General features: G+C 34.1%; 2 protein-coding genes across 2 annotated transcripts in view; one reads left to right on the forward strand and one right to left on the reverse strand.

Moving 5' to 3' along the window:
- The window catches only part of LOC115454496, a 63,309-nt gene extending 59,295 nt beyond the window's left edge, over positions 1-4,014 (reverse strand). Inside the window, exon 1 of the mRNA XM_037437989.1 lies at positions 3,798-4,014. The gene's annotated coding sequence lies outside the window, so the exon portion shown is untranslated. The remainder of the gene's footprint in view (positions 1-3,797) is intronic.
- Positions 4,015-7,876: 3,862 nt separating this feature from the next.
- On the forward strand, positions 7,877-8,383 carry LOC115452574 (DNA polymerase epsilon subunit 3). Its single transcript, XM_030181146.2, has one exon. The coding sequence runs from the start codon at positions 7,965-7,967 to the stop codon at positions 8,322-8,324; it is 360 nt and encodes a 119-aa protein (XP_030037006.1). The 5' UTR covers positions 7,877-7,964; the 3' UTR covers positions 8,325-8,383.
- The last annotated feature ends 4,514 nt before the right edge of the window (positions 8,384-12,897 follow it).

Consider the following 12,897-nt stretch of genomic DNA (forward strand, 5'->3'; position numbering starts at 1 on the left):
TTGAAGGATACACTATTGCCCGTATTAATAAATGCCAGTTTCGCTATGCAGTGTGATAGATGAAACGCTCTCAATTTAAAGTCAGCATCTTAAGATCATCGCTGTTATTAAACGGATATAAACATGTCACATGATATCTTAAGTCATAGCGGGGGACGGATTTTACGACAAAATTTTGTCTATTAAAGACGCCAGCTGAGAGCAAACTTTTAAAAGGGAAGCTTTGTTTATTCAATACATTAAATGTCTACTTGAGATCTTACTCAAAGTTGAGATTGATTTATTAAACGATACGGGTCTATGACTTTGTCTCAAGATAAGACTTGAGCGCAGCGTCTACGCACTCGGAAAATCAAAGTTTCTATATTGTTGCTACTATTTATGGGTGGTCGTATCGCTTGCCATCAGACGAGCGACTTGCTCGTCTTATTCAGTCGTATGAAAAAAAAATCTATTTAGTAATGATTTTTTACGAAAATGTAGACATACAGACCAGAATTCCATATTATAATGAACATTTTCTATCGCCCCTTTGTTATCGTGTCGCGTTTCTATTGGTTACTGAATAATTACTTATGCATAGTGTAATGTACAATTAAAACATTTTACTATCGTTCGTATTGCAGTAATTTCGACGCCATATTGAATATTTCAAGTGCCAACAAAATGGAGATTTTGTCGTTATTTTTTTCATAACACATTACATCACGCCTATATCCTCAAAGGGTAGACAGAGATACAACCAGGGCATCCACTTTTCGCTTTCTTTCCGTCCTAATGATATGAGGGCGAGGACCTATCCCCACATCCGGCTTATGTTCTGAACTCTGGGATGATAGAGCACAAACTCAATATCCACTAACCCGATCCGGAATTCGAGCCCAGGACGTTCAATGTTGTACCGCGCACGCCACCAAGGCTGTAGGTTTTTATAAGTTTATATTGTGTTTATATGTCTCTCTGTGGCATAGTAACACTCAAACGAATGAATCGATGTTGATGCGTTTTTTTTAAACTGATGTGAAGTGCTCTGAATGAGGTCAGAGATGATAAGTTCTTTTAACCCATATTTCTTTCTTCTGTTCTCATGTACCAGCACTGTAGAGTCGACGAAGTACTCTTTTTTGTATATAATGCATAAATTCAATTTACAATCATGAACACCTTAACATCAATTTCCCCCAAGAGCAGTCATCTCAGTAAATTGTGTCAAAGGCTTACTGAAAGCATCGCTTCGAAATCAGACAGTCCCGATCAAATTGTGTTAGAAAAAGTTATTCGATGTGCTATTGAAGTAGAAGCCAAGACCTCGTTATAGTTCAAATACGTTGGCATTGAACCGAAGAGGCATTTTCCTTCAACCTGCTATGAAATGCAAAACATTAGATCTGATATCATGATTTTCCCTGCAAATTATGGTTCTGTCTTTGTATTAAATGACTACTAGCTGTATGTAGTAAGTTTTAAATTTGTTTTTAACTACTCATTGTAACTTATAATGGATAAGTAACCTGTTATTATGCACATTTTAAGGAAGGGTGAGTTGTGTATCAAATAGCAGCCCACACTCTCCCGTACACCCTACAATAACAGCAAATAATGCGAGCAAATACATGATTATGAACAAGTGACAATCTATTGGCTTTGTTTCTCGGCACTATATGGTCCTAGCCAATACAGGAACGTAGGTCGATAGGTATGTATTATAGATATATTAATTGGAAATACTTGTTCGTTATTATTATATTGTTAGCCGAGTTCGACACCGACGATGACTAATGCGGTATTTTCTATAAATAATGGAGCGGTAGGGATAAAAATTAATTTCCTTGCTGGCATTCAAATTGGAAGGTTCTCCGAGTGAAGTCTATCGGTGCATGTGAGCCATTTTTCTTGTGTATTTAAAATTCTAATTGTAATTGATGTAACTGTGGGTAATTTTTGATTTGTTCCGTTACGATCCAAGTAATTATTAAAGAATTGTAAGAATTATATTTGTTGGTTTATATTGTGTTTTTTTTTTTTATTTTAATCCACTCTGATTTCTAAGAATATTTATTAGTTACTTTAAAACTTCATAGAAACAATGTTTAATATACACGGAATTCGATCGGTTTCATAATTTCCACAAAATTATATATTTGTCTGTCATTTGCATTTCGACTGTTGAAAGCTTAAGCGACAATTTAAAAAAAAATCTATTGTTAGCGTATTAGAGAGGGTATCTGTAACTCTTTTTGTTAACATTTGACACCCAGTCAGTTAGTTGTTGAAAATCGTACCGGTCGGTTGATGGTGAGATATTTGCGAAAGTATTTCTGTAGTTAGTGATATTTCTTAAATAAAATCGAATCAGTTTTCTAACACAAGTTTAAAAAAACATAGAAAAAATGCTGATTTGAAATATGTATAATATTTAGTGACGCCAAATATGTCGTGCCGATTTATATGTCAAAATACATCAAAATTCATTTAGCAGCGTTTACTTCTTACAAACATTCAAACATCTTCACAAATATTAGTAAAAATAAGTTTAGTAAAAAGTATATCTAATTCCCAGCCTGTTTGTATCTAGGTCCTACAGCCATCCCGGCACCGGGAATATCGACTTTTCATTCCTACCGGCTAGGTTTGTCTGGGTTTTGGACACATTGGCGCCATTCAGAGCAGCGGTTCTCAAAGTACCGCGAACTTTGCGAAATTATATTCCTTCTCATTAAAAGTACATTAGAAGAATGGAACTATCAATTAAAATATTTTTGTTCATATTTTAAATTGCAATGTTATTATTATTTTTTTATTTTTTTCATAGGTCCGACGAAGTGACACCACCGCAGCTCGTGGTGAGTGCAGTAGGGTTCAGATACAATGTCGCCTGACAAGGAGATAACCTCTCTCCAATTGACAATTATACTGGTTTGTTGAAACCGTAATACCTACGTGCTGTTCCCGGAACGCGACACTTACGTGGGCCACTATGGCGGATTTTACACCTTTTATACAGTGGTCGATATCCGAGCGGATATATAACCAACCACCAGGCTAACATCATTTGATATGGGGTTACATAGAAATAATTAGGTATATAGGTTCTGCCCGTGAAGAGGTCACTTCACCTTTGGAGGAGTTTTGACCACCCTCCAAGGAAGTATAAAAGAACTTTCCATAATGAGTTATATTATTTGTTATTTAAAAATCACAATATTAGTCATATATATTTTTAATAAATAGGTAAACAAAAGATAAAAATTAAAAACATTATGTTTAAACTGATAAGAGTTCGATAGTTAGTTTTTGTTTTCGCATTTAAATTAAAATAGTATTCATGCTTCCGCTTAGTTTTAAAACATTCGAATTTTAAAATAAAAAATAACTGACCATCGAAAACTATTAAAAAATATTTGAACATAAATAAGTTAAAAGTATTTTAATGTAGAAATGAATTTAGATAATTAAATTGATAGTAGATCAAATTATTCGAAGATGGTGAATTAAGTAAGTATAAGTTATAACTGAAATACGACAAACATAATAAAGATAATGACATAAGTATTAACCTACCTACATATTTCGGATTTACCTTAATTCTGAACTGTGATGAATTGGACTAAACCATGAAACAAACTTACGTGTCAATGTCAATTTTTATTACACAAATATTCCTTATCAAAGGATAATAAATACCTACCCACTTCACAAACCTGCTAACATTTCGAAAAACATCGATATCCAATACTTTGACATAATACAACAGTTAAAACAATAATTAATTAGCAAAATTAATTTTAAAAACTCACCGCAAATCTCAGTCCAAAACGCACACATACAACACAAATAAAAATAACGAAACCGCGTAAACACGAACTGCAACCTTTATTAAACACGTATTAATTGTCACGTTTTTATTACAAAAACATTACAATAACACAGTTTTGAAGGAGCGTAATTGATCGATAATGGCGTGCGCGTTAAGCGTCCCCCCACATTCAAATCCAATGCCGCACTGACATACCGGCACGGAAAACAAAATGGCGTGTTTACAGAGTCTGCGCAATGTATACCTTCTGTAGTTGACGGTAATATTTATATTTTACCATGGGGCAATGGCCTTTGATCGTTATATCTTAAGATTAAGCCACGAAAGGTTTCATAATCTCTTGTAAGTTACAAGACCCAGTTAAATCAGTTTGCACAGAGTTTATGCTCCAGGAAGGGGAAAGAGCCAAGCTACTTTCCTAGAGATAGAACTGATCCTCTTATTTTAATAAAGAAAATCATAATGATTTCTTATGTTTACGCGAATGTTAGACATTGAAATTAAAGTAATTTTCGGATTCTATCGCGGTTTTAGTATTTTATTTTCTTCCGACGTTTCGAAGACTTTGCAGCCTTCACGTTCCTTCAGTCACCCCCGTGACCATGAAGGCTGCAAAGTTTTCGAAACGTCGGGAGAAAATGAAATACTAAAACCGAGATAGAATCCGAAAATTACTTTAATTTCAAAGAAAAACATGCTTTACGTAGCAATACATAATGTCCATCTTCCAAATCTACGTTAATCTTTTTCAAATTGTGGATCTCTTTGGTTGCCAGTGGCATAATTACTTAAGGAAGCTCTATGGTATGGCATGGAGCCCCTCGTCAGTGCAATATCCGCCGACCCTTTTTTAGGATTCTCCTAAACGGTCCGGGTCAAGGGCCCCCGTAGCAGGAAGCCCGTGGCATTTTAGCGCTATCTCACCCAATAATTACTGATGGTTGCTCACATTTATTCTTCTTAATAGCTAATCGGTTTTAAAATTGAGCCATAAAGAGACATTTTTTTACAAAAGAGAGGCAATTAAGCAAGTACCTACCCTAAGTGGGTCGGCGAATATGGTGTCTCATCGCCTATAAACAGCCACAATACCATCATACCTTTGCGTAAAGTAAAAAAAATAAAAGTACATTTTCTACCAGCCCCTAATTAGGCCAGCGTGACCTTTCCAACAGAAATACCCTCGAGTGGTGAGCTCATGGTCTATACTTAGCTAATTGTGTCCAAACACACCCTTTATTTCATTTAATTCATTGTAAGTACGAAGTAGAAACATTTATTTCAGTATAAAATATTTTTTTGAGTAATATTTACAAATACTAATTGCCGAATATTAATTTTTACATTACAGCATTATATTTCAAGGAATAAAGGAAGATAGAAAATTATTTTTTCATTCCTAACCGAATTTCGGCCACGGCGGCCAATCTCAACAGAGATCAACCAATGCAGGAGATATTATAGTGCACAAATGTGTGCGCAATACACAGGTGCACTCTGTTCCATCACTCACATAGTCTGGTGAGACGGCAATCCGACATGACCGGAGGTAGATCAGGCGCAGGATCAACGGCTTTACGCATTTTCCGAGGTACGGGGGTATCACACCGCCACCTTCCTGACTCCGAGCTGCGACTGAGTAATTTTTTAAGATGGAAAAACCCAGTCACTATTTTTTTAACCCGACCCGGAATTCGAACCCCAGACCTCAGCGAGGTAGTTGTACTCGTACCATGTACATTTACTATGCCGCCGAGGTAGTTAAATAATGTGCACGTATAAGCACTATGTTCTTTTTTTGTTTTAGTTGGCGAACGAACAAGCAGTTCGCCTGATGGCAAGTAGCATCCGTCGGCCATGGACTTTGCAATACTAAGCACAGCCAAGTCGTTGCCTACCGGGAGGTGAGCTGATGTTCTCTGATCTGAGGTGGTCTTTTAAAGTGTACAAATTTTGCTCCTCTCACATCATGTGACACGACAAGAAACGTGTACTTCAAACTATTTATTGCTACTGTTAAAGATAAGGCGTGTCGTTAAACATCTTACTCTATGAGAATTTTATTCAAAGAAACATGAAAGTGTGTTTGAAAACCATGCCTAATTAGAATTCACACAAGCTTTTCAAATATAATTTTCTCAATTTAGATTGCTTATTTCCATGTCCCTGGTCTTTTTAAAATTATAATAATAACATTATTCATTTAGCCAATATTAGTTTTTTTCAACTCGTTCTAAATACGTCGTGAGCAATATAACACGTAAGTCTCTGAAAACTTAAAAGCGACGCGCAACTACGTTTTCAAATCAAAAAGATAGATAAAGCAATAATTATTGCTATAATTATACTTAATTATTAATAAATTAGATGCTTTCAAAAGGATACTACTAGAATATTCTCGAACAAGTTATCATGTCCTGTCCCGCGATAAACATATCATTATGGTATTTAGGGCATTTGCAAATAAATTTAACTGCTATTGTAACGAGTATGATAATACCTAATTAAATTATAAAACAAAGGAATACGCTGCTTCAGATAAAATTTAATGATTGATTAATTTACAGAGGCTAGCAGGTCCTTGATGGTAAAGGCCAATTGCCATACAGTTACAACACCATCCACAAAATTGAATTACAATAACATCTTGTGCAGGCGTCAGACTTACCAAACCGCACCACAGTCGAAAGACCAAAGCAATTAGAAAAGACCAATGGAAAAGACACAATATTTTGTCGGAGTGTGTGCGGAGTGGACCTCATACTTTAAATGTCAATATAGGCAAACTAAACAGTTTGGTGCCGTCTACTGTGTCAGAAGGGTCTAGGGAGTTCTAAAAAATATATATATTTAAATCACCTATGAAAGCGGACGTATGAAGCGATTTTCGTACTTAGAAATATATAGATAGATGATACAATGATGTTACTTGTTTTATATTATTTTTTTCATTTCGTTAAATAGCATTTTTTTATTGTGAAATAAGAAGGAATATTCACCAGCCGTTGTACCTGCAAACCATGATTACCATCGATATGTTACCGTTACCTAAAACAATAAGGCCTTATGTTTTGATTATAAAGTATTATTATTATTTTTGTTTGTACACTAGGAAGTTCTCGCAGCAATCTTCTACGCAAGAACAATCAGATGCGTATACAATAGCAAAGATATTTCAATAATTCTATTCGCATGCGAATTGTCGAAAGTACCTCAATCTTCATAACGTGCATAAGTCAGCTTGCTGTAATTATTTACACAATAAAAATTTGTTACGGATCTCGATTTCTGAATGTTTTCTTATTGATCTAGTATAGTGCCTAATAGCAATGCATCCTCAAAGATATCCGCTTATTATTCATGACTGGGGTTTTATCAAACAAGTCACACCCCGAGGCTGCAGCGGTTATGGAAGTAGCTATAGTGATGTTATATGATCTATAAGTGTAACATTACACCCACTCCGCAGCAAAAGATGCGGTTTAATAGTTCATACCTTATTTACACGTCTGGACTATATTTATAAGTTTATAGTGGACATTATTCACGCATACTTATAATTATGTAGAGCAACTAGCATGTTCTACCTTTCTCAACTATTTGCTAATAATTTTGGTAGTTAAAAAAGCAGTCTTTTATTCATATAATACCCGAATGATTGAATGTTTGTGAATTGTGAGTAGTTTAATATAATGAAAAATCTGCACATGTCGCTTGGATTTACAACACAAATTAAATTGTTACGGGTGTTAGGCGTATCCTAATCCTATCCTGTCTATTTTTTTCGGTGTAAGACTCTAATTCAGACGTTTTTGGATTCGATGGCGGTACGAGCGCCTACTATTATTTTCATAGCAAAATTATGTCGTGGCACCTACCACAGTTTGCTAATTATTATAATATAATATAACTTTTGTTATTTTTATACAATACCATATTTAAAAATTAATAATTTTTTCAGCTCTTTTTTTTACATATTTTTGTAACTTATAATATGTTTTCAAAATTATATCGTTATTAACTACTGGCAATACCACAAGATGTGTCAAATTTACAAATGTCAATGTCTGACATCACATTGCGAAGTTTTGGCGGCTTGCAATATAATTTCATAATTTTTAAATTAAAATCGTAATTAAAAACAACAATGGCTGAAAAACTCGAAGATCTGAACCTACCCATGACCGTAGTCACAAGAATCGTGAAAGAAGCTTTACCCGAAGGAGTTTCTATATCAAAAGAGGCGCGAACCGGCTTGGCGAAGGCCGCATCAGTTTTCGTTTTATACGTTACTTCAGCAGCCACAAACATTGTAAAAAATAAGAAAAGAAAAGCCTTAACTGGTCAGGATGTGTTGGACGCCATGAAGGATATAGAATTTGATAGGTTTATTGAGCCTTTAGGTGAAGCTTTAGAGCAGTATAAACAGATTGCCTCTGCCCGTAAATCTGGAGCGGGAAAGAAAAAAGACGAAGGAGAGGAAGTGGAAACGATAGAAGATGACTGATATTGTTTCCTCAGTGTTAAGTTATAATAAGGTTTGTTAATAAATTATTTTTTACTGCATTGTTGTATTTTTCTATGAACAGGGTACATAACTTGTAGAATCTTAACGTGTGTGGAATAGAAAGTTTTCGAATGGAGACCACTTACCTGCCAGCACAATTTTGGATGTCTTATAGGAGTGAAGATCAACAGAAATCTCGATATAAGGCACAGGGAATTTTTAGATGCAAACCATTTCCTACAGGTCAGTTGATTATTACCCAAATTATTTGATGATAAAAAACTTGATTATAGCTGGCCATTATTTCCATTCATCACTTCATTCGAATCCACATGTCTCTTTTTATACATATGGGGAAGATGTCTTATTGTGGTACTTTGGGCTAAAATGTAAATTCATTAACCTATTAGGCGTATATTGAAAAAATTAAGATTCAACACTTTATTTATTCTAATATAGAATTAATAATACCAGCTATGTGTTATATACTGCCTACTGCTGAGCTTGGGTGTCCTTTACTACTGAAAAGGTTTTAGGCCTTAGTCTATCACAATATCCACACAGGCCTAGTATGTGTTGCCAAACTTCACATTCTCTCAAAATTATTATCCTTTTGAGCATTCTCAAGTATATGTTGTATGTAGTTTTCCTTTACTGTTAAAGCAAACTATAATTAATAAAAAATACATACATAACTAAAATAAGTAAGAGGTGTGTGCCTTGGGCTTTCAACTTGCAAACATTTGTTTTGGTAGACTCTTCCTTTCTCAACTAGGCTATTGTGCAATGGATTTATTCTCATAGATTTGCCATGTAGCTCAAACAACCTTGGGTAAAGTTTCCTTAGTTTTATTGAGACTTGAAGTCAGCCAGCGTACTGGCTACCGGTTATATATAGCTGTTCTAAAATATTATCTGTCCTTGAATCCAGATATAGAAGCACTCTCTTCACAAATGGCAGGATCTTTGCTCAAAAGTATGTAACCCTATAATCAGGGTAAAAAGCAGGGCTGATATTGTAGTTACCACCATTTACCAATGATTTTACCAATACCCTGTGTTAATAGCAAATATACATGTTTTTTATAAATCAAAACATGACATTAAAATTAAGGAAAAATTCTTAGAAACAAAGTTTTTTTTTTAATTTAAAGAGAATGAGAATTCCCTGATTTAATCCAAGTGATGAATTTCAAAATGCAAAGACTGACTTGATATTTAAGCTGCTTTATATGCCAGAAATTGATCAGATGCAGCTTTGTTTTAGAAAAAGACAAATACAGCCACAATCAAAATCTAATAAATATATAAATAAAACAACACATTAGTTTATCTCTTTATTCAGGAATAAAATCTGTTTTTTAAATCCAGAAATAACTGTGAAATCTCGTCACTAATCTACGCGTATTTACATACACAAAAACCGCGTACTTGTTAACCAAAATATACTCTAATTTATTTTCACCATAATATTTTAAATTTTTCTTTGATTATAACTTCTTTTATCCCTATAGACTTTAGAGAAAATTCATCAAGACTTAATCTAATGAAATACCGCTCTATTTCCTACTAGAAGCGCGAAAAGCTAAAATTATTATGTACATGGCAAGTGTTGCCAGTAGCAAAAATAATTGTTAGCTTTTAATTTTTTTACCGGGAGCGAAAGGCGGGAAAACTTTGTGTCCACCACACAACATACAAACTGACAAGCCATTTCTTTTAAATGATAGCAAACATCCTGCTATTAAGTGACCACCAGTAATATCAGGAATACATCTGATAATTGTATGCTTTCGAGAGATCAATAGCTTCAAAATATATGTTTTAGGTTTCTATAATATCAAAATGTTCACGAAGGCTGGTTCATGAAAACAGGTAAAACATTGAGTTACAATAATGTGACATTGTATTACTTATGGTGTAGGTGTAGTTAAGGGTATTATCAACCTTTTGAAAGAACGATTTTTCGCAAACAGCTAAGACTGCCGATCCAACCCGCATTCCCACTTGTAGGTATTATAACATATTTTTCACATTCCTATATAAACCCTATTATATAAAAAGAAATGATAACGCGACTTGACCATGGATTTGAAGGCGCAAATGGTCCAAAACCTATAATCCAAGTCTGGTCATCATCTGTTCTCACAAAAACTTCAAGACCCGCGAAGCCCGTGTGGTGAAACACTCGACAAAGAACAGCAGAGCATTTCATGCTATTTCGAAACATCTACATTACAATTTATAATAGACTTTATGCCAGACTTTTAAATGACCATACGAATAACCACTTACATCTAGTACGCGGAAAATACATCGCTCACAATTATTGTTTAACATACCCTAAGTTGATTTCACATTGGAAGAAAAACGCGCGAATATTTTTACCGTGTAATTTTATGACATGACTTAATTTGAACTAAACTAAAACCGAATATGTAATTATCAATTGTCTTTTTGATGTAAATTCAGGATTTTAGGACAACATTTTTTCTTATAATTAGCTGATATAAATATCGCGTTACGCAGCACACCTTTGTGTTTATTATAATAATCTAAAATATCAATAATTTTTAGTAATACTGTCCGTGACCAGGCACTGTTCACTAGTGGTAGGTCTCATATGTGAGAGTCCGCCTGGGTAGGTTCCACCGCAATGTTTATTTCTACCGCCAGCAGCAGTGTGTAGTCACTGTTGTGTTCCGTTTTGAACAACATTGTAGCTATTGAACTACTGAACATAATGAAACTTAACATCTCATGTCTCAGGATGCCGAGCGCAGTAGAATACTAAACAATACTTTGTAATTCTTTGGCATCAGATATGTTCGTATATCGTAATTATTAAATGGTGATCCTTTAACAGAACACTGCAGAGACCGTAAAATAAATGAAATTTGCATGACCAAAATACATTACACAAGAATATAATAAGTATGGCACACTATAGTCATACTTCTATAAATTCAAAGACAAAACAATTATTAAGTTATTTCTAGTATAAACTATGACGCCTTAAATACATTTCTTAGCATAAAAAAATACCAAATCGCGCCGTTTACAATGTGAAATCCACCTAACGCCTCATAAACTTTAAACCCTCCAGTTAAAACTAACTGAATTTACATTCAGTGCTGGTGTTCTATTTTTTTAATAACTATTATTTCAAAAATGTATAACTACAAAATACTTCTAAAATTCTAAGCGGGAGTGGTGTGAGACCCCACTAATGCAGAACCTACCACAAGTTCCTGAACAAATGATATACCACCCATGAACCCCACACATATAATTCATGATATACTTAATCAATTATAATCAATATGTTTATTGAAATGAGATCTTCTAAAATATCAATAAACTACATTCACATCGAAATGTTTTATTGCATAAAGATACCTTCGCTATGGACTAACTACCATTAATATTGCAAATAGCTTGCAGTCTAATCCAGTGACTTAATTTCTAAAGTATGAATTAACTGAAGGAATTCATAAAACAAGGTCCTAGTATATTTAAATTTGTCGAAAAAACAATATTTTCCAGGGATTATTTTCCGCACAAATATTTTAAATACTTTCCCATACTTATCCAAATCCTACATCCCAGTTTATACTTCAAAAACTTGTGGTAGCTCTACCTTTAATAACAGCCATTCTCAGTCCAAATACCAAAACATATTTGACTGGCAATTTCTTCAAGCCAATGGTTCTCAAAATAATGCTCAATCCTGCAAAAATAGCCTTGGCTATTCCTAATTTCCTACCCTTGTATACGCCATTACATTTTGGATGCCAGTTGAAACTTCAATACGCTCCTAAGTGTTATATTTGTTAATTCTTTAACATTGACGTATATTCTATAGACGCGAACGTCCATAAGGTCCATATAAACTATTTGTTCAAAATTTGAACTAAAATGGCAACCAAAACGTCACTGTTATAACCTATTTATTCACTTGAACAACAAATAATTTTACTTATTTGACTAATATCTTTTATTCAAATCCAGGTTTATACTTAGACTCATGTTGTCAATATTGACCATATTCAAATTCTAAAGTCAGTTTGAATGTATACTAAATTTCATACTAAAGCCAGTTTGAATGGATTGCAGTTCAATTCAGTTAAACACAGTGAATGTTCGGAATGATAATTCTAGTACGTAGTACATATATGTCGATGTTCATAAATCAATACATTGAGAAAAGACTGGCACTCCAACATAATAGGGGACCGACCTATGCTTGATTTTGTCCATTATTCTATATATAATGGTTAATAATATGAAAAAGAAGTACTCCTGCGAAAACTGCATAAAAATTGGTTAAAAAATGAGCGAGTAATTCATATTTAAAATATTGTAATGTGCAGAAGTGGGCGCGACGTGGGAATATCGCTACATCACTTTCTTTCGCACGCGTCGTAATTCCCGATGACGTCACATGTCGATATTTCGTCTATTTTCTGTTTCTTGTTAATTACCCCTTCCACCGAAATTCAAAGACTTATAACTTGTTGATTTTTTACCGGATTTTAAAAATTCCTTCTGTGTTATAATTTATATTATGTAA

Source organism: Manduca sexta, chromosome 2, assembly GCF_014839805.1.
Source record: "Manduca sexta isolate Smith_Timp_Sample1 chromosome 2, JHU_Msex_v1.0, whole genome shotgun sequence".
Lineage (NCBI taxonomy): Eukaryota > Metazoa > Arthropoda > Insecta > Lepidoptera > Sphingidae > Manduca > Manduca sexta.